The 24,383-nt window shown below is 51.8% G+C and overlaps 1 protein-coding gene and 1 long non-coding RNA gene across 2 annotated transcripts in view; one reads left to right on the forward strand and one right to left on the reverse strand.

The window, feature by feature from the left end:
• SLC6A11 (solute carrier family 6 member 11) overlaps window positions 1-24,383 on the forward strand; it is a 146,757-nt gene that overhangs the window by 30,704 nt on the left and 91,670 nt on the right. Inside the window, exon 5 of the mRNA XM_004469541.4 lies at window positions 10,805-10,937. Coding sequence (XP_004469598.3) covers window positions 10,805-10,937 — 133 coding nt within the window. The remainder of the gene's footprint in view (window positions 1-10,804; window positions 10,938-24,383) is intronic.
• Window positions 19,525-21,055, reverse strand: LOC131276157 (uncharacterized). The gene is made up of 2 exons (XR_009183638.2): window positions 20,184-21,055; window positions 19,525-19,728 (listed from the first exon to the last, which is right to left on the reverse strand). It is a non-coding gene; the product is annotated as an uncharacterized lncRNA (long non-coding RNA).

A 24,383-nucleotide genomic window follows, 5' to 3' on the forward strand; every position in this document is an offset into this window, starting at 1 on the left:
CCTGCCTGAGTCTGAGACGCCGGCAGCTCCTCTTTTCTTGTGGGCAGCAGAACTGACCAGCACGTGCTTCCTCCCTGCAGCCTGGGGGACTTAGACCCTTGAAGGAAGAGCTTTTCAGCAGATGGGAGGTATAATTGATCAAAAAAGGAAGGAAGGAAGGCAGAGAAACCAAGTAGGAATGGCTTAAGAGAAGGCTCCGGGGCTCAACAAAGAACAACTGTTGGGTGAGGTTGTGCCTGGATTTCCGGGAGTTCCTTTAAGAAGCGACTTGAGGTTTCTTTTAACAGAGTACCTTGGTTTCTAGCTGAGCAGACTACGTGATGACTAGATGGAAGCTGGCTCTGGGCCCCAGCCTGCTTTGCGCCCTGCAGCGGGTGACCCTGAACGAAAGCGAATGACTTCATTTAGGGTCGAGAGAAGCGTAACAGCGCGGTGGCTCTTAACCAAATTTCAGTGCTCCGTCTTGCTTCCAGATTATTTTTTAATAAGGCCACAGAAAGTATGTAAAGCCCTCCAGATGTAAACGCACTCATATGCAGGCGCACAGCCTCTGTTTCACGTTCCTGCCCCTGAGGGCGGACAGGTGGGAGACATCCAGGTGTGGGAGAAGCACCAGGGCTGGGTGGGAATCTGCCTCTCCCACCTACAGCTGGGCACCTTGGGCAGGTGTTTCTCAACTCCAGTTTTCTCCTTGGCTTTAAACAGGTGTGATGATCCTGCCTGTGAATTTTATGTGGCAACTTGGCCAGGCTGTAGTACCCAGTTATTCCACCAAACACTAAATCTAGGTGACGCTATGACAATCCGGTGACTTTAGGAAAGGATTACCTTTGGGAATTGGGTTGGGCCTCATCCAGCTAGTAGGAAGCCTTAGGAGCAAAAATCGAGGTATCCTGGAGGAGATGGTCTGCCTTAGACTGCAGCGTCAGGTCCTGTGTGTGCTTCCAGCCTGCCGCCCTGCCCTGCGGATCTCAGACTTGCCAGCCCCACAATCACATGAGCCAATTCCTTAAAATACACCATGCACCCTCATGTACGTCTATGCATGCACATATGTCTCCATGTGTGCGTGCATTCACACATTTGTCTTCATGAAGTATCCTCTGATTTCCTCTTGGTTCTTCTTCTCTGGAGAGCCCTGCCTGGCACGCCAGCCTCCAAGGTGCGACTGCTGCTAGATGAGCTGCGCCGGGGAAGGTGAAGGTCAGGGGCAGCGTGGGCTCCCCTTCCTCTCTTCACCAGGCTCATTTTCCATCCCACCCCGGCTGTCACTTTACTTTTAGGCCTGGCATTCAAAGAACAGAAGTGACCGGCCTGGGGGAACCAGACACTGCCCCACCCCGGGCCTCCTTCCCCAGGACTTCCCCGATCGCCGGCCCAGCCAAGCAGCAGCGCCCTGCCGGCCTTAGTGCAGAGCCCTCCAGAGGGCCCAGGATTTGCCCAAGCTCTCGTGACTTGTGTGTTCAGAGCGCTTTCCAGGGGACAAAGCACAGGGCTCTGAGAGGGCTCGGCCCTCTGTTCTAGAAGCCGGCTCAGGCAGTGCCTTGGGGCCGAGTGCTGTGAGGGGAGAAAGGGCCAGGAATCAGAGGGCCCGGGGGGTGAGGCCCTTTTTTTTTTTTCATTTATTTTATTTTTTTAATTTAGTTACCTTTTTAAAAAAAAGATGCATAGATCACAAAAAGTATTACATTAAAAAAAAATAAGGGGTTCCCATATATCCCACCCCACTCCTCCCACATCAACAACCTCTTGCATCTTGGCCCATTCACTGCATTTGGTGACTACATTTTGGAGCACTGCTGCACAGCATGGGTTATAGTTTACATTGTAGTTTACACTCTCCCCCAGTCCACTCAGTGGGCTGTGGCAGGATATGTAATGTCCAGCATCTGTCCCTGCAGTATCATTTAGGACAACTCCAAGTCCTGAAAACGCCCGAGTGCATCAGCGTCCACGTGCGAGAAAGGGCTGCGTGATGGACTGGCCTCTCTGTGCCTCGGCCCTCCACTGGCACACTCGCCCGGCCTGCAGAGCCTCTGTTCGCTTCTCTGTGAGGAACACGGGGCCTTCTCCTGACTCTCGAAGCTTGAACATGCCCCGCTTCTAGCCCCACTCTCTTCTTTCACACCCTTCTACTTCCCCAGATCCCACCCTGCAGCCCTGGGGGAGCAGGACAAGCGCTGACGTGGGTTTAGGAGACTTGGGTTGAAGGCCAGGCTCTGCACCCTAGAGTTTTGTGATCATGGGCAAAGCAAATAACCATTTGGAGCCTCCGTTTCCTCTGAGCTGTGGGTGTAAAGGTAACATGCATGAAAGTGCAAGATACTATTCTTTTTTTTTTTTTTAACTTTATTTTGTAAGTTTAATTGAAAATATAAACAATAATTTTAAAAGAAAACATAGTTGAATAAAAATGTACATTTCTCAATTAAATGTACCATATTCATAGATTTTTTAAAAAATCATACAATGTTACACAATGTATTTGGTTCATAGTAATGCAGTCATACAGTATTTGTCCTTTTGCAGACACTATGCTAAAGTGTGTTCTGTGCAATGTTACTAATTATTGCTTTGGAGAAGTAGAAGCATGATAGCGGGTGTGGCACTTCCTTCTTAACAACTTTTTTAGCAACTTTGTTAAGGTACAATTGACATGCCATAAAATCTAGCCACTTTTTAAGTCTATAATCCAGTGAATTTAGTAAGCGTACTGAGTGTGCAACCATTGCCACATTTCCATCGCCCCCAAAAGACCCTTCATGCTCATTTAAAGTCAACCCCGTTCCTCCCTCCAGGTGACCGCTAACCTAATTTCGGTCTCTGTAGATTTACCTGTTCCAGACACTTCGTAGACATGGAATTGTGCAATACATGGTCTTTTGCGACTGCGTCCACTTTCCAAAATGTTTTGAGCACCATCCATGATTTAGCACGTGTCAGTGCTTAATTCCTTTTTGTGGCTGAATAAAATTCCATTGCCTGGACATGCTGCCTTTTGTTTGTCCATCTGTCAGTTGATGGGCTTTTGGGTTGGTTCTACTTTTTGGCTTTATAAATAATGCCATGATGAACATTCATGTTCAGGTTTGTGTGGACTGAGTTTCCATTTCTTTTGGGTAGAAACCTCAGAGTGCATTTGCTGAGTTTTATTTTTCACTTTTTTTTTTAAGATTTATTTTATTTATTGCATTGTGGTTCCAATATGCATTTTGGTCCAGGGCACGTCTAAATAAATTTGGGAAACACTAGGTTAGACAAAGCTATACAGGTGTCTTTATTATAGGCCTTTTCAGAGCTTTTAGTATACCAATGGGCCTTGAGAATCTCTAAGGAGGGCTCCAGGGTGCAGTATTTTCTCAATGAGGTCCTAGTTTGGCCTGGGAACTCGGAGTGTCTTGAAGCATTAGTGTTGTTTGGGGAGCATTAGCCTAGGGCAGGAGTTAGCACACTACTGGGCAAATCCACTCTACTGCCTGTTGTAAATAAAGATGTATTGGAAGACAGCCACGCCCATTCAATTACAAAATTCTATGAAAGGCTTTCTCATTATGCAATAGGCTTGAGTAGTTGGGACAACCATGAAGACTGCACGGCCTGAAATATTTGGTATCTGGCCCTTCACAGAAAAAGTTTGTTGACCCCTGGCCTAGGCAAGTGCCTGGGACGGGAAGGGAGGATCCAGCCCTAAGGGAGCATGGGGCCTGCTGAAACACTGGGTGAGTGTGGCATTTGAGGGGTGCTTGAAGGATGGGTAGAATTTTTTTTTATTGTGGTAAAATATAGACATAACGTAAAATTTGCCTTTTTAACCATTTTAGGTGTGCAGGTCAGTGGCATTGCTTACAGTGTTGCACTACCATCACCATTATCCATTGCCAAAACGTTTTCATCATGAGTTCGTAGAATTTTGATAGATGGGGAGACTTGGGAAGGGCCTTCGTGGCAGGGGGAAGAGTGGGGTGACTTCTGGAGGATGGGGGGGTACGGGGTGTATTTAGAGACTGGCAGCCGTGGTGGAGGACTTCTGGGATGACAGGGGAAATTGGAGCAGTAGCTTCACACCCCTTAGTGCCTGGTTGTGCATTCCCCGGAACCGGCTGTCACACTCCTAATGACACGATTCTGGCCTGTTCTAGCCAAAACAAAGAGGGGGATCCAAGCTCTGCCTCTGAGCCTAACAGATGTCTGAAGCTCATGTCCCGTCCCTACGCCACAGTTTCCCCAACTGAAATGGAAACAGTCGTTGCATTCACCTCAGAGGGTGCTGGGAAGGGTGAATGAGAGTCTCCTGTGGCGTGCCTGGTGGGAGACGCCAGCCGTCGCCGCCCTGGTTATTTTTTACCCCTGCACAGTGAGCTCCCTGAGGGGCCACGTGCCTGCTTCCTTCCTCCCTGCACCTCTGGTCTGCAGCGGTGCTCAGCACAGCATCAGCCCACCAGAGAGCTGCTGAGTGCATGGAAATGATGCAGCGGCCAGGATTTCTTGCAGAGGAGGGCCCTCTCTGGGTCCCCAGCTCACCTCAGGGGTCTCTGCTGTGGACCCTGGAGGAGCAGGCTCCCATCGACAAGGTGGCGGCTACACCTCCTTCTTTCCAGAGAAGGCGGAGGAGAATCCCCGGCCCCGGCTGCAGCCCTGGAGGGTGAGGAAAGCCACGTTTGTCCCGGTGATGGGCCCTTATTTTGTTTGTCACTTGGGGAGACCAGAAAGGAGGAAGGAGCAAGGCTGTTTCTAGGCCAGCCCTCCCACGCCGGCTTTCGGGGCAGTCCCTGCGTCCGTGGCAGCACTTTTCTTGGTGGCGGGTTAAATGGTGACCCCCGGGCAAAGCAAGGTCATCTGTTTGCTGCTCTGGGCAGGACAGTAAAATGAGGGCTCCCCAGGCCGGCTGGGGTTTCCCCCGGGGCCTGCGCCGCCCTGCTCCCCACGGCTTAGCACGGGTGGCTCTGGGAAGCTGGTGTGTTTGGAAGGGCCGCTTCGGGCGTGAGGCGTCCTCCTCTCCAGGCTCAGCACTGGGGTATGTAGGTGCCAGGAGGGAAACGACGGTGATGCGGCTTCACGGGGAGGCGTTTCCCTCAGACTGGCGAGGGCAGGAGAGCCTCAGTCAGTGTGCACCCCCTCTCCAGGGTCAGTTCCTGCGGGCAGCGCGGCATGTCAGCGTTGGAAGAACCTGGTTCAAGTCCCAGTAGGGGCACTTTACCTCTCTGGGCCTTGGTTTGCCCATCTCTAAAACGGGCAAAACAATTCCCTCTTAGTAGTTATGTTTGCATGAGGCCTGAATAAAGCAGGATGTACGGCCTGCCAGATGGTGCCAGCTCCCTTCCGGTTCTTTCCTCCAAGAGCCTCTTAAGAAGGATGTAGTCTGCTGTTAAGCCCAAGCTCACCTCTTTTCTCCCCAGTCCTCCCTGCCATCCCTGTAGAAATAGCATCGCCATACTTAATGCCTCTACCTGGGCCCTGAATTCTTTCCCTGCTGCAATCTCAGAAACCTTTTCTCCTTTCCCCCCTCTTCTTCCAGTCCCTTCTGTATCTGAAACCTCTCCTTCCTCTCTTGCCTTTCCTATTAACTGTTCAAGTTGTGTTTACCTGAAAATAAAACAAATATAAGTAGAAAGCTCTCTGTACCTTGGGGCCCCTTCAGCTACCACCTTTTCTCTAACCCTTCAGAGCCAAACTTCCCAAAAGAGCCAGCTCACTTAGGAGCGCACCTTCTGTTCGCTCCCCACCCACTGCGTTGAGAATGCTCCCCACCTTTCCTGGTCCCCAAATCCTGCAGACTCTGGCTGCTCTGAGGCACTGGACAGATGGACGAGCACCCCTTCTGGGAACTCCCTCCTCCTCTGCCTTTGGGGAGTCCATCTTCTGTTGCCTCCCATTTTGCTTGCCCCTTTCCTCTGCTTCCTTCAAGGGCTCTTCTCTCTGCCCTTACAGGTTGGGGGCTCGGGGCTCTGGGCAGGCCCTCTCTCTTCCCGTTCTCCCACTCTCGGCAGGCAGCCTGAGGCTGAGAGATCAGGTCTGAGTCTCCTGCCTGCGTTTGGTCACTGAGCTTTGCATCCAGAGTTGCCTCTGGGCATTGCAGCTACCTGGGTATCCTGCAAGCACCTCCAAACCATCTTGTCGAAAGGAATGATTCTCCACCTTCTGCTCTCCTATCCCGCTCCAGTTCACCCCTGCTCAGCTAATGCCCTTCTCCTGCCATCATCCCCCAAACCATCCAGGAACTGGTGGCATGAACCTGAGTGCCAGCCTAGACCTCCCTTTAGCCTGCCACACCCAAACTTTTTGCTTCTGCTGCTCTCAAATCCATCCATTCCTCAGCCTCAGACCAGACTATCCCACCTATTGCCCAAAGGCGGGCAAAATTCTTTGCACTGGTCTCACCCTGACCATCTCTTCTTCCCACTGCATCCAAAGAGGGTTTTCTAAAATGTCCATCTGTGGTGTCTCACCCCTGCTTGAGGCTCTCCTACAAGGGCGAGGCCCCAGCTCCTCAGCAGGACTCCCCACCCTGCCCTGGCCACCCTCTCCGCCTCTCACCCAGTGCCCCTGCGGCACTGGCCTTCCCTGGCCGCTGAGCACCCCCACAGCCTCCAGCTTCCACCCTTGAGTGCACCTGCCCCCTTTGCTAACTCTCCTCCTGTTCTTGAGGGCGCCCCTCTCTGCCCCCCACATCCTGACACCTGGCCCTCATCCCTGACCCCCGGCGAGGGTCCTCTGCCGTGCCAAGGGGCTTGCAAGTCCCCGGCCTTCCCTCTGCCTTGGCCCTCTGCATGCTCGGCTCTGCCTGTCCTGTTATTCCACGAGCTCCTTGAGGGCCCCTAGGCTTAGCACAGTGCCTGGCACGTTGGAGACGCTTTAAAAACTATGACATTACTCCATGTGTAAGTGGATGCCTGCTACAGGCTACTTGTACCTGGTACACGGAGGTGTGGAAGATGGCTTAATTTATAAAGAAGAGAGAAAGGAGGGGATTTCAGTGTTACGGAGCAACGGAGAAGCTAGCCCTGAGGCTCCAGAGCCAGGATGCTTGGATTCAAATCCAAACTCTGTCACTTGCTTGTGACATGACTTTGGACAAGTTCCTTAACCTCTCTGTATCTCGGTTTCCCTGGCTTAAAAATGGTTATACTAATTGTACCTACCTCAAGGACTGCCGGGAGGGTTAAATAAAGCAGTGCTTCTAAAGTCATAGAAAGTAGAGCTCCTTCCCCTCCTTTTACAGATGAGGACGCAGAGCCTCAGAGAGAGGGTCGCCCCTCACCCGAGCTTGCACAGCTGCTAAGGCGCAGAGCTGGGATTCGAGCCCAGCTCATTTTCCTATGTGCCAAGGTCTGAAGCAGCAGGCGAACTGTAGCCTCGAGCTCTGAGCTTTTGGCCTCTGGGTGGAAATCTCCAGAAATATTCTACATGCTAGCCCGACAGAGGTGCTTTGTGAAGCCCCTGCTTTAGTGCCGGGCACCGAGGAGGTACACAGTAAATAATTCTTCGCGTAGATGCGCCTCTCCCGAGAGCCCCGTCGTTTCCCGCTCCCTGAGCGGTGTCTGCGGCTTGGACCTTTCTTTGCCAGGGTGTTGGCAGCCACCTCTTCCTTATTCAGCCTCTCTTCTGTCCGGCGCTTCACAGGGGAGGGTCATTAAGAAAGTTTTTTCCCAGGAAGAGCTGTGCCTTCTCCAAGTCTCCGGAGTTGAGTGTCCCAGCCCCCACGCGCTGAAAGGCTGTCCTTGTGGGTTTCGGAGCAACTCCGCGGCCCTGCGAGCTGAGAGCCTGGCCCTCGAGCCCCCCTTTCTTTAGCAACCGAAGGTCCAATCCTAGGCAAAGTCAGCACTGGTAAACCCTAAAGAAAATAGTTTTAGGATGTTTTCAAATAGCGTCTGGTGGAACAAAAGAGCAATTCATCCTCTGTCGCTTTTAGTAACCTGCTTCCCATTCTGGGAATTAGATTGTTCAAGTAACCGAGAGCGCCCAGGGGTAGGCAGCGTGACTCACAAGTTTGCAGCATCCAAAACGTGGAGGAGAGGGGTGCCCGCAGCCAGCTTGCTCCCGGCAGGTCTGCCCTTTCTTTTCTTCCTCTGCCCCTGTGTGGTCTCCGGTTTTCAGATTCCCGGTTGGAAAAACAACTGCATCAACAAGAAGGCATGTGGGGTGTGCCCCCCTGCAGGAGAGGGGCCTCGTGTGTTTCTTTGATGATAGGCAGTCTGGAGCGGCTGGTGTGGAATGCACCCAGGTCGGGTCCGTCTGCAGTGCCCAGTTCCTTTCCTGCTCTGTGCTGTCCTTGCTCATGCGTCAGCTCTCGGGCGGCGGGACGCCCTGAGCCACAGTTCGTAAGGTGGGAGGCATATGGGGACACGTAAGAATTTTTTAAAACTTTTTCAGTTGGAAAAAAATACAGGACAGTTGCAAAAATAATACAAATCCCATACAGAGAGCACCAACATACCCTTAACCCAGATTCCCAAATTGATCATCTTTTAACATTTTGCCACATTTGCTGTATCATTCTATTCATCCACCCAACCATCCATCTCTCCATCCGTTTGTCTGTCCTGTCCGTGTTCTAAACATTTGAGAGTAGGTTGCCTGCATCATGCTCCTTGAGCCCTTAGTACTGCCATGTACATTTCCTGAGAACAAAGGCAGTCACCTGTCTACCTGAAGCACAGTCATCAAGTTCTAGAAATTTAACATTGGCATAAAGCTTACAGTCTATATTCCATTTTTTTCATATGCGGGAAAAGGGAGGATTTTGCGAAGGAGGGTATTTCTCTGGGGAGAAGCTCCCTGGCCTCCAGTGGCTGGTCAGAGGAGCCACAACCCACTCCCCACCCATGCAAGCTCCTTCCCGAAAGAGAGTTCAGAAATATTCAGGCAGAGTTTGTCTCCCTTCCTTCCTTACTAGGAAACTACTCCCGTGGTGCTTAAGCTTCACTGAACATAAGAAATCCTTGGGGAACTGGACAAAATGCAGATGGCTGGGACCCACCCACAGGGGTTCTGAGTCAGGGGGGCTGGGGTGGGATGCAGGTGTGTTTGTATTTTTGCAAGCACCCCAAGGACCAAGCTCTGGCACATGCCTCTCGGTTATCCTGATAGATTCTCTTAAAGGTCCCATTAATAAAGCCTAGAGTTTTAAAATGAATTAAAGACTGATCCTGCTAAGGTATAAGATGGAAATAATGTAGTGGTTGCTAACAAGTCATCACTGAGCAGCTCTCTCCTTTCTTTCCCAAATCTCTTTTTGTCCAGCTTATCCTAGTAGAGGACAAGAAATCATATCATGCTTACCTTTATTAGCTTCAATAGCTAATGTAGTACTTGGCACACAGTAGGTGCTCAATAAAGATTTATTTGGTTGGAGGCTCCCTCTTCTCCTGGTTATACGAGGGGGAGCTGGTTTTCCTTTTGAATAAATGCACGGCTGCACACAGCCCAATTTTGTTTGGGACCTGCCTGATTTCTCGGGCGGGGTTAGGGGCTGGAGGGAGCCTGCAGCCCAGTGCTAATTGGTGGTCATTCAGTAATTAATGCAGAATCAGGCCCCAAGTGGACTCCCAGGGAGACAGACACGAGGCTTTCATGCTTGGTGGGATGGGAGCTGCTCTCTCGAAGGACGTTCCAGAGCGCCGAGGAGGCTGGCATGGTTTGGGGGTGGTTTGGCAGCCCGACTGGGGTTCGTGGAGTGAGCTTGGAGGGGGCTTGGGTTGGTGCTGCCGTTCTGTACAATATGGAGTGTGGCAAGTTTGACTTTAAAAAACACAAGCCACAGGCTTGGGGGCTGGGAGCCAGGCTCAGGTTGAATCTGAAGAATTGACCGGTTCAGAGGGAAGGGCTGGCCAGGCGGGCCCAGGAGTCCTCCCTTTCCTGTGGCCTGGGCCCTCCGGGGTACTTCTGCCCCTTGGTGTGATAGTTGGGGCTCCCTGTGCTCCCTCCTCTGTCCACCTTCCCTGCTATTCCTGCTTTAGTGCTGTGTTCTAGCTGACTGTGCCCCAGGTATCCACGCTCCATCTTCTGGGCCTTTGCCCTTCTCTTCCCTTGGTCTAAAGCACTCTTTACTCCCTTCTTCTACTGGTTAAATTCTGTTTATCCTCTAAAAGAGGATATCCTCTGTTTATCTCGCTTCTCTCAAGAAGGTTTCCCTGATCCCCTGTAGCAGTCAGGATAAGTTGGGTTGTGCTGTGGTAACAAATGTCCCCCCCCCAATTTTGTTAGCTTAAAGAAACAAAGTCTATTTCCTGTTCACACTACATCTCTGACAGAGAGTGAAAGAAGAGCTTGTGTAGTCGCTCGGCAACTGAGACTTGTAGAAAGTCCATCTTGACATGTGCTCTTGTGAGAGGCGGGGAAAGAGAACAGGGGAGCCACGTCTCCTGGCTCTTAAAGCTTCTGCCTGAAGTGACACACGTTCCATTGGCCAGCACAAGTCGTGGGGCCACACTCGGACTCAGCAGGACAAGGATAACTGTGAACAGTACTACGGGCTCCCAGGCACCCCTAAGACAGGTTGATGTCTGCCTGGTCTCCCCGAGCCCCCACGCTTCCTCCCTCACAGCCCTTACTGCTGTCCTGTAAAGGATCTGCTAACTGGTTCATCTTTTTCCCTAGAAAGACTGGGGCCCAGGTTTGCTTCTCTCCAAGGCCCCTGTGCCCAGGCCAGGGTCTGTCTCCCAGGAGCCGCTTGGCGAATAGCGGTGGGCCGGGTGAATGAGTGCCTGGGCTTGTGCCTGCACCTCTGCAGCACCAGCTTTGCTGAGGACGGGCCTGGGGTGGGCCGTCCCCCAGCCCCAGTGCCTCTTCGCCCTCTCTTCCGCAGGCGCCGTGTCCTGGCCATCTCCGACGGTATCGAGCACATCGGGAACCTCCGTGGGGAGCTGGCCTTGTGTCTCCTGGCAGCCTGGACCATCTGTTACTTCTGTATCTGGAAGGGGACCAAGTCTACGGGAAAGGTAAGAGACGGCACTTCAAGCAACCGAGGGGAACAGAGGAGGGCACGCGTCGTCCTCGTGCAAACCCCAGCCAAGCGCTTGGAGTCCCTGTTGTACAGCCCAGCGGCTCAGTTGGGAGGTGTGAGGAGCACTGGCCTGGGAGTCCATTTGGGGGCCCAGGGTTTGAATCCCAGCTGCAGCGCTTATTTGCTGCACATGCTTTAGGGCTCTTCACTTTACTCTTCTACGAAATTGCCAGGCCTTGCCCTGTCATTCTTACTGAGTTGAGTCACACCAGGTAAGGGGCATTGAAGTGCTTTTGGACAGGAAGTGTGAAACTCCTGTGATGATTCTTTTGTGTTTTATATTTATTTATTTTTAATTTTTTTTAAACTTACAATTTTTATCATCTATTTTTTTTGAGATTTATTTTTAATTTATTTCTCTCCCCTTCCTCCCCTAACTCTCCCCCCACCCCCACCCCCGTTGTCTGCTCTCTGTATCCATTTGCTGCATGTTCTTCTTTGTCCGGTTCTGTTGTTGTCAGCGGCACAGGAATCTGTGTTTCTTTTTGTTGCATCATCTTGTTGTGTCAGCTCTCCGTGTGTGTGGCGCCATTCCTGGGCAGGCTGCACTTTCTTTCACACTGGGTGGCTCTCCTTACGGGTGCACTCCTTGCGTGTGGGGCTCCCCTACGTGGGGTACACCCCTGCATGGCACGGCACTCCTTGTGCACATCAGCACTGCGCGTGGGCCAGCTCCACATGGGTCAAGGAGGCCCGGGGCTTGAACCGCGGACCTCCCATGTGGTAGATGGACGCCCTAACCACTGGGCAAAGTCCGCTTCCCTCTTTTGTAATTTAGACATAGCTTCAGTAGTGTGTAAGGGCAAGGAATGCTAGCTGCCTTCACACACACATCTTAAGATCCCAGTGAAGTATTTCTTACTCACATGAAGTCTCTGGAGGGTGAAGAACCCTCTTCCAGCTTGCTAAGCCACCTGGACCACGTGGCCATCAGGAACTGAAACCGAGGAGGCAGCCCAGCTCTTAGCCACCTAGGCCTGGAGGATACATGCAGGACTTTGGCTCATGGGCCGTGGGCCAAACCTGAGACCTGGCCCAACCTACCTGCAAGGGAGGCTGGGAAATGCTGGAGGGTACGGGGCATTTAGTGAACTCAATTGTCTGTACCCAGAAAGGTCAGTACAGCAGTTATAAGCTTGTAGCTCATAACCAAACCCAGCCCATATGTGTGTTTTATTAAAAAAAAAAAAAGTTGCCAATATTCGTAAATCAGATTTCATGTGGAAAAAACAAATCTGAGTTCTCGCAACCCTGGAAAAGTTGGAAAGTTTGGCAGCACAGCTTGCATAGCCATAGGGCAGCATTGGGCTGAGCTGAGCAGCAGCCACCTTCTTAGCGAGGTCCCTGGTTAGCTACAGTCCCCACCATTCCCTATCAATATGCCCAAGCCTGTGATTAAGTGTCAGTGCTGTTAGTCCCCTCATTTGTGCTACTCATTTTTCTAATTGAAAAGAGGAAAATGAAGCATTTCCTATGTGTAGGTCACCCTGATCACATCACTCATTGCCTGTCTGGTTCTGATAGGCAACTGTTTACAAACTCTGTTCTAAGCCATTGGGCCCGGGCTGGAGAGAAACAGGAATTTAGCAACTCTGGGCCCTTTTACCAAAAGATGGGTCCCTCAGCTCCTACCATGGTGGGAGGGATAAAGAGGAGACTGCTCAACTCTTTGAGGTTGAGTGGACCTGCAGAAGGGAAGTTAGCTGAGCCAAGAAGAGAGAGCAGGAGCCATGTTTGGTGCTCAGAGGAAGCTGAGGATGGCCTGGAAAAAAAAAATAACCACAAAGGGTCTTGGAAGGTAGAATAGAGATTCTCAAGTCCCGCCAGCCAGGGTGATTTTGCTGATCTTTGCCTTCTCTAGTTTTTATTATAAAGACAAGAAGATTTTTCTAGTTTTTCAAATATAAAATTGAATTACTGATATACTTCATTGGAGCAAACACCTGCTCCCCACCCTCCTCCTTGCTTCCTCTTCTGGCAAAACAGAAGGACAAAGAAGGACCAAGGACAAAACAGAAGGAATCATTCCGAGATCTGGAATCAGGTTTCAGATCCCAGGTCTGTGACTCACTAACGGCGACCTTGTGTATACAACTTAACTTCTCAGTTTCCTCTTCTGTAAAACAGGGACACTCGCTCCATGGGATGGTTGTAAGGATTAAATGCATTCCAGAATGTGTGGCTGATAGTAAATGCTCAGGAAATGGGAATTTTTTAAAAATCTTGCTGTAATGATACTTCTTTTTATTGTGCTTCGCTTTATTGCACTGACCTAGAACCAAATATGCAACGTCCCTGAGATCTGCCTGTATCACCAACTATGTACCTAGTGTTATACAGTGAGTGTCTAACCGTGAATTAATCACACCCTGTAGCCTTCCCAAATAACATATGTGAGAGGGCTTGTGAGCCATGAAGAGGAGGGGAGCATACCCTGTGGTTATCACTGTTAGGACTACTGCTGCTTTCTCCACCTTCTGGGAAGTCGAGGCAGAAGCCTGCAGGCCTTGGCCAAGGCCATGAGGGGAGGGCTGCTCAGAAGAGGTTTCAGTGGATGGACACATTTGGACTGTCCATGCCCAGGACATGGGCCACAGCCAAATTTGGTTCCTACAGACCTCCAGGGAAGCTCAGGTCGAGAGCGGCATCATTTGCCCTTTGCTGGGTGATGGAGCCTGTATGTAAGCGTCCTAATTCAGAAACCCGTTTCCAGGAAGGACAGGCCAAATTCTCAGAGATGTCAGACGAGGCATGTGGCACCACAAGGGAGCTGATATTTATCGACAGCCTTCGGCTCGCTAGGCACTTGGCCGGGAGTTGTCACCTACGTTAGTTCTTCTAATCCCAGGTCTGGGTGAGAGGGAATGCCCCTGTTCTGTAGATGGAGAAATGGAGGCTAAGAGAGGTTGGCCACCTGGCTGAGGTTTCAGAGCACCTTTCTACCTCAAGCCAGGTCTGGCTGGCCCCAAAGCGACAGCCCGCCTTGCTTCTCCCTGGACTCAGTGGTGTTTTGAGTGATGTCCTTTCACGTGCAGCCCTGGACCTTTTTTTTCATTCCTTGCTGTAGTAATCCTAATTAGGATTTGACATTTATTAACATTTCTTGAGAGCCTCCTGTGTGCTTCACGTACTTATTCCAGTCGGCCTTGAAACAACCCCACGAGACAGGGGCTGTCCTTATCTCCATTTTACAGGTGAGGGAAGTGAGGCTTGGAGAGACGAAGGAGCTCAGGGAGGACCAGGTAAACACCAGCCTCGGTGACGGCAGGACCATGCCTGGAGCGTGCTCCTGGCCTGCCATCTGTGAACTGGGGACAGCGACAGCCTCCTCGTGGGGCAAAGAGGCAGGTCAACCACAGAGTCTAACCTGTGGGAGTGCTCACTGACTGCTGGCTGCAGCTGCATCTAAGTGGAGTCACTAAGGAAATGCCATGAGCCACGGCCGCATGTTCCTGGAGACTGGGTTTCATCGGCTCTTCCAGATGGCCCGTGCCAAGACTGTTAGTATCCAGGATGAAACGTGGCTTCCAGAGCTGTGAGAATCCTTAAATACCGCCTGGTCCACTCCTACCCTTATTTTTATGGATGGAGGAACTGAGGTTCAGAGGGGGATAGGAAATTGTCCAAGGCCACACAGCAACTGAGTCAGACCAGGAAGAGAAGCTGGTGGCCCAGGTCCCCAGCCGTGTATAAACAATGTGGCTCTGAGGGTCCCATCAGACCAGCAGCCCGGGTCATCAGCTGGGCTCTACAGGGAGAACTGGTACCTCTCTTAGTGTTTATTACTTGCTTCACCTTGGAGAGGAGCCCAGTGTCCAAAGGTTTGTTGTTGGTTTGTTTTTTTTGGTTCGGTACATAAATATCTAAAATTAAACACAGGGTCATCTGAGTCTCCCTGAGTGAGCAGAGGTCACTCCTGCCTCCCTGTCTGTGAGACCCTGGCCAGAGTCACTTTCAAGGAAGAAGCCCCATCTTCCCGTCCCGACCCTGATGGCGTTGTCGTGTCCTCTTCCTCTCCTGACGGGACTTTCAGTCTGCTCCCCGTACTCGGACCTCGGCAGAAACTTCTGTTTTAATCAATGTTTGTTAACTAGAGAAAAAGGTCTTGGCTCTATGTATCCCCTGGATAAAAACTGTAAGCCCAACTTTAATTCAGTTCAACAGCATTGCCCCCTGGTTGGGGAGTTAGAAATGGCAGGGCTGACCTGTAGGCGAGGGGGTCTCTGTGTGGGGATTTGAGAAGTAGGCCACCGAGGAGGCATGGCACGGCCACAGGGCAAGCCCCAGCCACACCCCCCAGCGGGCCAGCGGGCAGGAGGTGGGCCAGCGAGGCTGGGCGGGCGCTGCGGCGCGCCGCCCGGGAAACACCCGCACGAGCTCATCAGGCTGCCCTCTCTGGTGCCCCGCCTCCAGCATCTCACAGCCTCTCACGTCTCAGCGTTGGGGATCTCTCCAGGGTCAAGGTGAGCAGACGAGACTCAGACATAGCTCCTCTGACCCTGGAGAGTCACTAACTAGGTCACAGCTGCAGGACCTAGAACCGTGCCTGCCACCTAACCATTGCCTAATGAGCATTTGAGGAATGACTAAATTCCAGCTGTGCCTCAGCTCACCGCAAAGTGCTGGGGATACAACAGAGAGAGCAGTGCGTGACTGTGTCCCTGCAGAGGGTGCAGCCTCCCAGGCGTGGGGCAGCAACAGATAAGCAGTCGTACTTCAGAGTATTGGTGCTAGCATTCAACAAAAGAAGGGTTGGAGGAATCAGATCCTAAGAACTTGGAGATCCTAAGGACTGACAGGCTGTTAGAATAAAGCAAGTCAGAGCTGGGAGGCATCTTGGTTTTTAATCCAAATCTCATCTTACAAATATGGAAGTGGAGGCCTAGGGGATTGCAAGGTTTGCCCAAATCTACCCCACTTGGAAAGGAACAGAGCTGGGATTCAAACCTGGGCCGCTCTTGACATCTGTCTCAGTAGGCAGTTTATTTCCAGGGCTCAGGGACGTAGCTTCAGGTTTAGTTCCACGTAGTTATTCTTCCTCTCTCTTTAGACAGTATTGAACATTCCAGAAGTCTCCTGTGCATTAACAAGACGCAATAAAAACCTATCTCAATTGTATATTAAATGCTGAGAAAAGGTAGGATCTGAAGCTCTAGCTTTGTTCAGGAGGAATCTTCCATGCTATCTGAACTTGACATCTTCTGGATGATAAATAATTTCGCTCTGGATCATTGAAACCTGGACAATTGAAATCAAGTGACCCGAACATGGAGATAGCTTTGTGATTTTCCCATGTCCTTGTTTTCATACATCAGCCAAATTCATCTCACCCATTCCTGCCTCTGCTTCCCCTCCCATTCTCATAGGGCTGAAACCATTATGTTACTTTTGACAACTTCTCCCTTTACCCTCATCCAATTATTGACCATGTCTATTTTTTAATCACCCTGGAAAAGTTCTGTCTTCTACATTCTTCTCCATCTTCCCATCCACCCACCCCTCCTCTTCTCCAACTATGCATCCATCCGTCTACCATCCACCCACCCACCCCTCCCATCCCTTCATCCACCCACCTTCCTATCTACCCACGCTCCCGTCCATCCATCCATCCATTCTCCTATCCACCCACATTTATCTACCCACACAGTCATCAAATACTGAGACCTTAGTAACTCTCTAGTATCTCCAGATTGAACACTCTTCTTAGAATTTCCCATTTAAACAAACATATTGCTGATATGCATATAATATGTGTGAAATATCTATATTCTATGAAACAGTTTCAAATATATGCATAGTGCTTCTGTTTTTATTCTATCATGTGTGACAATGTTATGGTTTTGTGATAGTTTCCCAGCACCTGCTATGCCTATTTGTTGATGACTAAAAAAAGCTCATTATTACTATGTACCTTTCTCTTGTGGCTCTCCTGGGCCTTGGTCTAATCCAGGGATCAGCCAATTATAGCTTGAGGGCCAGATCCACCCACTGCTTGTTTTTGTAAATAAAGTTTTATTGGCACACAGCCACATCCATTTGTTCATGTATTATCTGTGGTAGCTTTCATGCTACCACAATGGCAGAGTTGAGTAATTGTTACACAGACCATGTGCCCCCCAAAGCTTAAAATATTCACATGCTGGCCCTTTGCAGAAAAAGTCTGAAGACCTCTAGTCTAACCTAGAAAATGAATGCATGCAAATTATTTTCCATTTAATAAGAAACTGTAACGTATAAATTGTTGTCACCCAAAGGATCCTTGAAATCTGACCCCCAGTCTTTCCAACTCCTGAGTATGATTAGCTCTTGTATCCAGATGTTCATGTGTTGGTATCATTCACTCATTCATCCTTTTGTTCATTTACTGTGCACTTGCTGTTTGCCAGGCACTGGCTGGGGACCATTTTCAGGGGTGAGTGAACCAGATCTCGTTGCTCATAGACTGGTGAGGAGATAGACAGTAAACACGCCACAGTGTACTGTGGAGGGGAGAGTGAGGGCTGAGAGAGAAAAACGGGGCAGCGGACCGCCTCAGAGAGGGCAGGGAAGGCCTCCCAGACGCTGAGTCTTCAGCTCCATCTGCTCTAGAACGATGAGAAGGGACCGGCCAGGGGAGAGGCACTTGGAGTCGTGAAGTGGGAAGGGTGGGGTGTCTGGGAGGCGAAGGAAAGCTAAGGGGCTCGAGTCTGTGGTTGAGAGAGAGGGTGGCGAGAGGTGAGGCGGGAGATTGGCAGGGGTCAGGCCTCGTGCACCTTGCTGGAGCACTGGGAGTCTGATTTGAAGAGCGGTGGAGAGCCCTGAACGTTCTTAAGCAGGGGTGACATGGTCTGATTTTCATCTTTAAATGCTCGTTATGCCTGCTTTGCTGAGAATGGGTTGGTGGGGAATTGAGCAGCGGTGGGAGATGTGTGTAGGCACCTGGGGTGGTGGCGACTGGAATGGAGAGAAGGGGTCCGATTTGAGACCTCTTCTGGGGCGGCGTTCTTGTGCTCCAAGGCAATCTTGAACCTGGCCCGATGCTGGCTTGTATTTGGAGATCTTGCTGTCCTCTGACTTTGGAACGGAGGTGGCTCCCCGGCCTTTGGCCTGGACACTGTGCCCTCTGCAGACAGCTGCCCCCATCACGCCCACCAGACAGAGTGTCCCCCGTGCTGCCCCCACACCCCTTCCCCGGCTGGCTCCTGGTCTCTGCTCTCTCCCCTGCCCAGTTCCTTCTCCTGTCCCTCGCTTGGTGGATGATTTATGGATTTTTCCCCCTCATTTCCTGGTTTCCAGGAGCAGTGGTTGAGAGGGGAGGGCACTGCAAAAACAATTCTGGGTCCTTCCCCGCCTCCTCCTAGTGCCGTTTTAAAGGAAGCTGCAGGATTAGCTGGGATTTTAAGAAGAATCATGCCTTTTCACTGCTTTAGGGCTCTGTTTTCATTCTTTTCAGCTCCAGGACACCAAGGCAGGAAAAACACACACGCACTCGCACAGAAACAGCTGCAAATAGCCTTGAATTGGTTTTTCTTTCTTTCCCTTGCTTCATTCACTGGCAAGTTGAGGAACTGGGGGTGGCACCAGGACTCCAACAGGCCCCCTCCTCGGGAGGATGATCGCGGCTAAGCAGACCCTTCCAGGGCGTTTGTCCTCGCTCCAGGCCTGCCCTGCGGCCTTGGCCTGTACTATCCATTCCTCACCAGGACCCACCGAGGGAGGTAAGGCCTTGGCCCCATTTCACAGATGAGGAAACAAAGGCACGAGTGCACACAGCCAGCGGGCGGTGGCGCCCCGAGACCGCGGGCTGCAGGGCAAGGCTGAACGAGCCGCACGGGTCAGGGAGGAGCAGGGTGCGGGTCCCCTGGGCCGCAGCGGGCCCTGCCTCCCCGCTGCCCCGTGAGCCCGCGTGCCCTCGCCGCCCCCCTCCCCTCCGCCGCCCACCACCGGGGCAGGCCCGGGCTGCCCACAGGCAAGACTGTCAGGAGCCCCACACAGAAAATTTATTCTTCAGGAGCACCCTGTAAAGTGGCTAATGGATTCAATGAGGCGTAAAGAAGGAGCGAAGGGGGCCGGGGGGAAAAGAAAAGGGAGGGATGTGTGAAAGAGAAGAGGACAGGCCGGGAAAGAGAACTGGCCAGCGCTGCCTCTGGGCCCTGGAGCGCCCTTTGTTGCAGCCCGGCGCGGGCGGGAGAACGGCCCTTGGTGGCCGGCCCTGCCAGCGGGGCCGGGGCTGATGTCTGCATTCAGAGAGGAAACTAGAGCGTTCATGAGATGCATGCAGAGAGCCCGCCGCCTGCTGGCCCTGGGACCGTCCCCTGCCCTCCGCGGCTCCCAGGGCCCCAGGACACCCGCCGCGACCAGGGGGCCTTGGAGCGGGCCTCGGGACCCTTTCCACGCCCCCGGGGCTCTGGGAGAGCGGTAGATTGCAGCGTCAAGTCAAAAGCCTTTCGCCTTGATTCAGCCCTTTCTTTGGCCTTGACTGGCAGGACTTCACCTTTAGCGAGAACCCTGGCAGCCGAGGAAGGCTGGAGAGGAGGGAAGGCTTTGCGACTCAGTAATACTGTCTTTATTAGAGCACAAAGGCCCCCCAAAGTCGGAGCGATGGCTGGGGCCGGTGGGGGCTCCGCGGGCTCTGGGCGGCCTGGGGCGGGATGGACACTGTTAACCCTTCCCCCGCAGCTCCGGGGTTTCGGCCCCTTCCTCTTCCCGGGGACATGGAGCAATCAGTGGGATCAAGTGCAGCGCTACTGCAAAGCGAAAGCAGAGATCAGTTAGGTGATCATTTTGTGCCTTTTAAGTTTTTCTTTTTAGACCAGTAATTTATTAAGGTAGGGAGGGAAAAGAAATGGGAGAAAATAACAGAGCAGGGGTCGGTCCCAACGAGAGAGGAAGGGGCTGAAAAGTGATAAAAGAGGGCTAATTTACAGGCGACAGTTTCCCATTATAGGTTATAAAGGCCCAGGTGTTACTTGCGTGGTGATTCAAGCAGGGGAGAAGGCACCTGGAGTCCGGGTCCAGAGGCGAGAGAGCACGAGAGCCCTTTTGAGAATTCACGCTGTGTGAGACACAACTGGGGGTGGCCTTTAAAAGAATTCCTAGCTGTGTGTCCTACCCTCAGAATTGGGGGAAGAAGACGAAAACACAGACAGCAAAGAGGGAGAGTGGAACCAGCAGGCATATGGAGTCAGAAGTCCTTACTTACCAGCTGAGAGATTTGCTGGACAAGCCACCAAGTCCACCTGGGCAGTGTCTGCTCGAGCCGCCTCTCTGGACCTCGTTTTCCCCTTCTGCCAAGGTGTGCTGACAGGTGCACTGGTGGGTGCGGAGCTGTGCTGTTGACCGGGCGCAGTTGAGTCGGCCTGAGCCTGGCCAGCACGGAGCAGCAGAAGGCGGCCTTGGGGCCAGCACGTGCCGGGATGCTCCCAGCAGGGGCGGCGTGAGCGGGCCCTGAGCAGAAGTGGTGGAGCAACGAGGAGCAAGGACAGATGACGTAAGCACGGGAAGGTGACGGAAGGGCAGCTCAGCCTGGGGTCACGTGTTCCGGAAGTGTTGCCTGCCCTTGGCCTAGAAGCAGCGCACTCTGCCTCGGGAAGGACAGCTTCTTCCAGAGGGTTGTGTCTTCCCCCAGGGTGCCTGCCTGGGCCCCTCCCCACCGCCCACCTGCACCCGCCACGTCCCTCCAGAGGAACAGAACTGGCGGAGGGCTGATGAAGACACATGCAGGGCATTAGCTTGGGCAGTCGTGGGGCTGGCTAGGCAGGTTCAGAATCCAGAAGGCGGCCGGGAAGGGCAGGCAGGACTCCTGCGAGGCGGATGCTGCCGTCCACAGGTGGAATCCCTTCTTCCCCGGGGAAGCCTCAGCTCTGCTCTTACGCCCTCTCAATAGATGGCATCACACCCTCCGGATTATCTACTTAAAGTCACCTGATTCCGGACTTCAATCGCATCTACGAAATACCTGCACAGCAGCACCAGGTTAGGGCTTGACTGGGTAACCGGGTCTGCCGCCTCGCCAGGCTAAGGCATGTCAAGCCCCAGACCCTGTCTGTTGGGGCCGCCCCTGCCAGACTCAGTTTTCTTAAAGACGCCTCTCGTTCTGTGACTCCTCCCCTCAAAACCCTTCAATGGCTCCCTATTGCCCAGAGCATCAAGTTTGGTTTTTAAAAATTGCCCAAAAAAGATTATAAAACAGGCTCTTTCAAAATCAAAGAATATTCTTTCCAAATCCCACGACCACAAACACTTGGTGTTGGCATGTTGCCTTCTAACGCCTGTGTGGGTATAACCGTGTTTGTACCTCCTTTAATTATAACACGATATAATTTAATAGACTGCCTTTTTCTCTTGACTGTTTACCTCTGTTTTGCCAAACAAAGATTTTTCAAATCCCACTGGGTAAATATGCCACGACGTGATAAACTATCCCATGACTGTTGGACTGTGAGGATGGTCACACTTTTTCCACACAGTCACTATTTCATTCATATGGAGTTTATTTTGTTAGGAAGGTTAGACGGTGGGAACCCACTGCCAAAACTGCCTGTTTTATCTGTCTGGAAAAATCTGTGTCCTTCTCGCCCCTCCAAGCAAGGCTGGCTGCCCCGCTGTCCTCTCTCAAGGGGGTGGAATTGTTCTTTCATCTGCCTGGAAGCCTCTTCCCGCTCCATTCTGCGCATGGTTGAAAGCTCACTTAAAGCCTGCCTGGGCAGCTGGGAAATGTTAGGAGTGGATGGAGAAGATTTAAGACCCCTCGTCCCCAACGCTCCTCCCCTCCCCTGCCCGTGTCACTCCCGCTTCCCCCTCCCCTCCTCCCTTCCAGACCTGCCCTCTTCCCCGCCCCCCTCGCCACACATACACGCCAGCCTTCCCACAAGGTGCTCTGCCCAGTTGCGGCTCTGTGCTTTGGAAGCATCTAGAGCTCCTGCTGAAGGAAGCAGCTGCGGCACCATCAGAGCTGATGTTCATGGGGTTCTCACCATGGCCACTGTGCCACGTACTTTGCTGCTTACCTCCTTAATCTTCAAAGCAGCCCTCTGGGGGCCGTGTCGCCCAGAGAGGTTGCATAACCTAGTCAGGATTTCAGCCAGCATGTGGTAGTGGCAGGATTTGAACCCAGACCTGTCTGATTCCAGAGCATTTGCTTTAATGTCACTCCTTAGCCTGGAACTGAGGCCCCTTCTCCACTGGAGTCCAGTCTTCCTGTCACCTTATTGTAGACTTAATAAATTTAGAATTTTACTACGTGTTTATACACTTATATGTCTCATTAGAAAATAAGTTCCTGAAAGGCAGGGTATTTTTTTCTTTCATTCTCCAGTGCCTGGCAATGAACCTGCTGCATAAATACTAAATGATGACTAGGAGGTTGGGTGGATAGATGAGAGGGTGACTAAGTGGGTGCGTGAGGGGGTGAGTGGATGGATGGTTAGATGAACAGAGGTATAGGTAAATGTGTAGGAGGATGGTTGAATGGATAGGTGGGTGGATGAGTGGGTGGGTGGAGGAATGGAAAGGCATATGGGCAGCTATATAGACAGATGGACAGGTGGATCAACTAATCAACAAGTCCAGTCCTCTCTCTTTACTGGTGAGGTGGTGATTTGCTTCGGATGACAATTAGCTAACAAAATACCTCCCTTCATATGTGCTCGCTTCACAAGCACCTCTGAAGTAGGTATGAGTCAGCCCATTTTGCAGATGTGAAAATCTGAGGCTCTGAAGGTTGAAAACCCATGCCAAGGTTAGTTATTAGTGGCAGAACTATGATTCAGATCCAGGTATTGTGACTGGGATCCCTAGCAGTCCTCTCCCTCTAGAATACTGTAGTTGTGGGTGCTCTGGCTCTTGCTTCTTTGTCCCTTGTTTTTGACCACACCCTTCTGTCCCTGCTCTTGCAGGAAGCCTTCCTGACTTTCCCCACCTCATCATTCTCTGCCTTCCCTTAATTGCACCTGTGACTCCACTGCAGCAGCTTCCAACTCGTGTCCGCAGTTGGCCCCTCATTGTCTTGTGACTGTCGGGCTTGTGAGCTCGGGGACTTTTACCCCATGAAGCAAATATTTACTATCCACCTACCACATACCATGGCCTGTGCCAGGAGCTGCAAATATAAACTCGAAACACGTTTACAGGCTACAGTGTGAGACGGACAAGTAAACAGGCCGTTAACAAATTCCCCACAGAAGGGATAAATTGAGGTACCTACGCTCATCACCATCTCCATCTCCAGAGGTTGGAGAAAAGGAGGCAGGGTCATCTAAGGTGGTGAAGGATGTAAATTACCTGAAGGCGGGAGAGAAAGAGGGTTCGTCTACAATGGTCACAAAGCCGGCTTGCTTCCTCCTTAGCCCCTCCTTTCCTCTCTTCCTTACATATGTTGAGCATCCTTTGGATTGAGCATCTTTTGCCCATCAGGGACTCTGAGAGCACGAATTTCTTGGTCCTTGAGGTGAGCCACATACGGGGTGCAGTGAGTGGTCGTTGGTCGATTGGCCCCATAGTCATCACGTGATTGTGGTGAAACTTCCACAGCATTTCCTGGAAGCCACACAAGCAATTCCTCTTCTCCTTCTCCCCCCACAGTGGCTAAGGAAGCATGTCTTGGGGAAGAGGAGTGGAAACTGAGGAATTTGTGTATGATTGAGTATGCAGCTTTGGGCGTGAGGCCCGGGAGCAAATGGAGGGTGAGCGCAGGGTGATGGGGAAGCGGGGAGATGAGGGAGAAGGTGCAGATGCCATAGAGTCAGGCAGAGCGGAGTTCAAAGCTCAGCCCCTCCCCTGACCCCCACTCCCCAACCGCCCCACACTCACCCTTGAGCGAAGGAAGCATCCTTGACAGAGGACCCACCCTGTCTCACTGATTGGGCTTAGGACTCTACTCTCATTATTTAATTTAATCCTCACAACAGACCGTCAGGGACGTATTAGCAAACCCGCTTTACAAATGAAAATACTGGGGCCCTGAGAGGTAACATGCACAGGATTCCAGAGCTAGGGCAGAAGTCAGAATTTGAACCCAGGTCCACACAGGTAGATTCCAAACCAGTGCTTTCCCCACTGGCACGACCCATCCATCGGTAAGTGTGGGGTCCCTTCCTCACCTTGGCGAGCACTCACTCATCAGCCAGGCTGAGTGCTTCCCATACCCGAGGACACAAAAGCGGGCGGGCAGAAGAAAGCAGAGTCCAGGGGCGCTGCCCCTGAGCCAGGTGGACTTGGGTTGACTCCTAGCTCTGCCTCCCGTGTGACCTCAGGCCTGGGCCTTTGCCTCTGAGCTGTTTCTCACCTTAATGTGGGACGATCATAGCCCGCCTCTTTAGTTTATTATAGGATTAAGTGCATGGAAATATTAGCACAGTGCATGCTCCACACTCAGCACAGAGGCTCACACCACTGTTAACTT

Source organism: Dasypus novemcinctus, chromosome 26 (genome assembly GCF_030445035.2).
Source record: "Dasypus novemcinctus isolate mDasNov1 chromosome 26, mDasNov1.1.hap2, whole genome shotgun sequence".
In the NCBI taxonomy this organism is placed as follows: domain Eukaryota; kingdom Metazoa; phylum Chordata; class Mammalia; order Cingulata; family Dasypodidae; genus Dasypus; species Dasypus novemcinctus.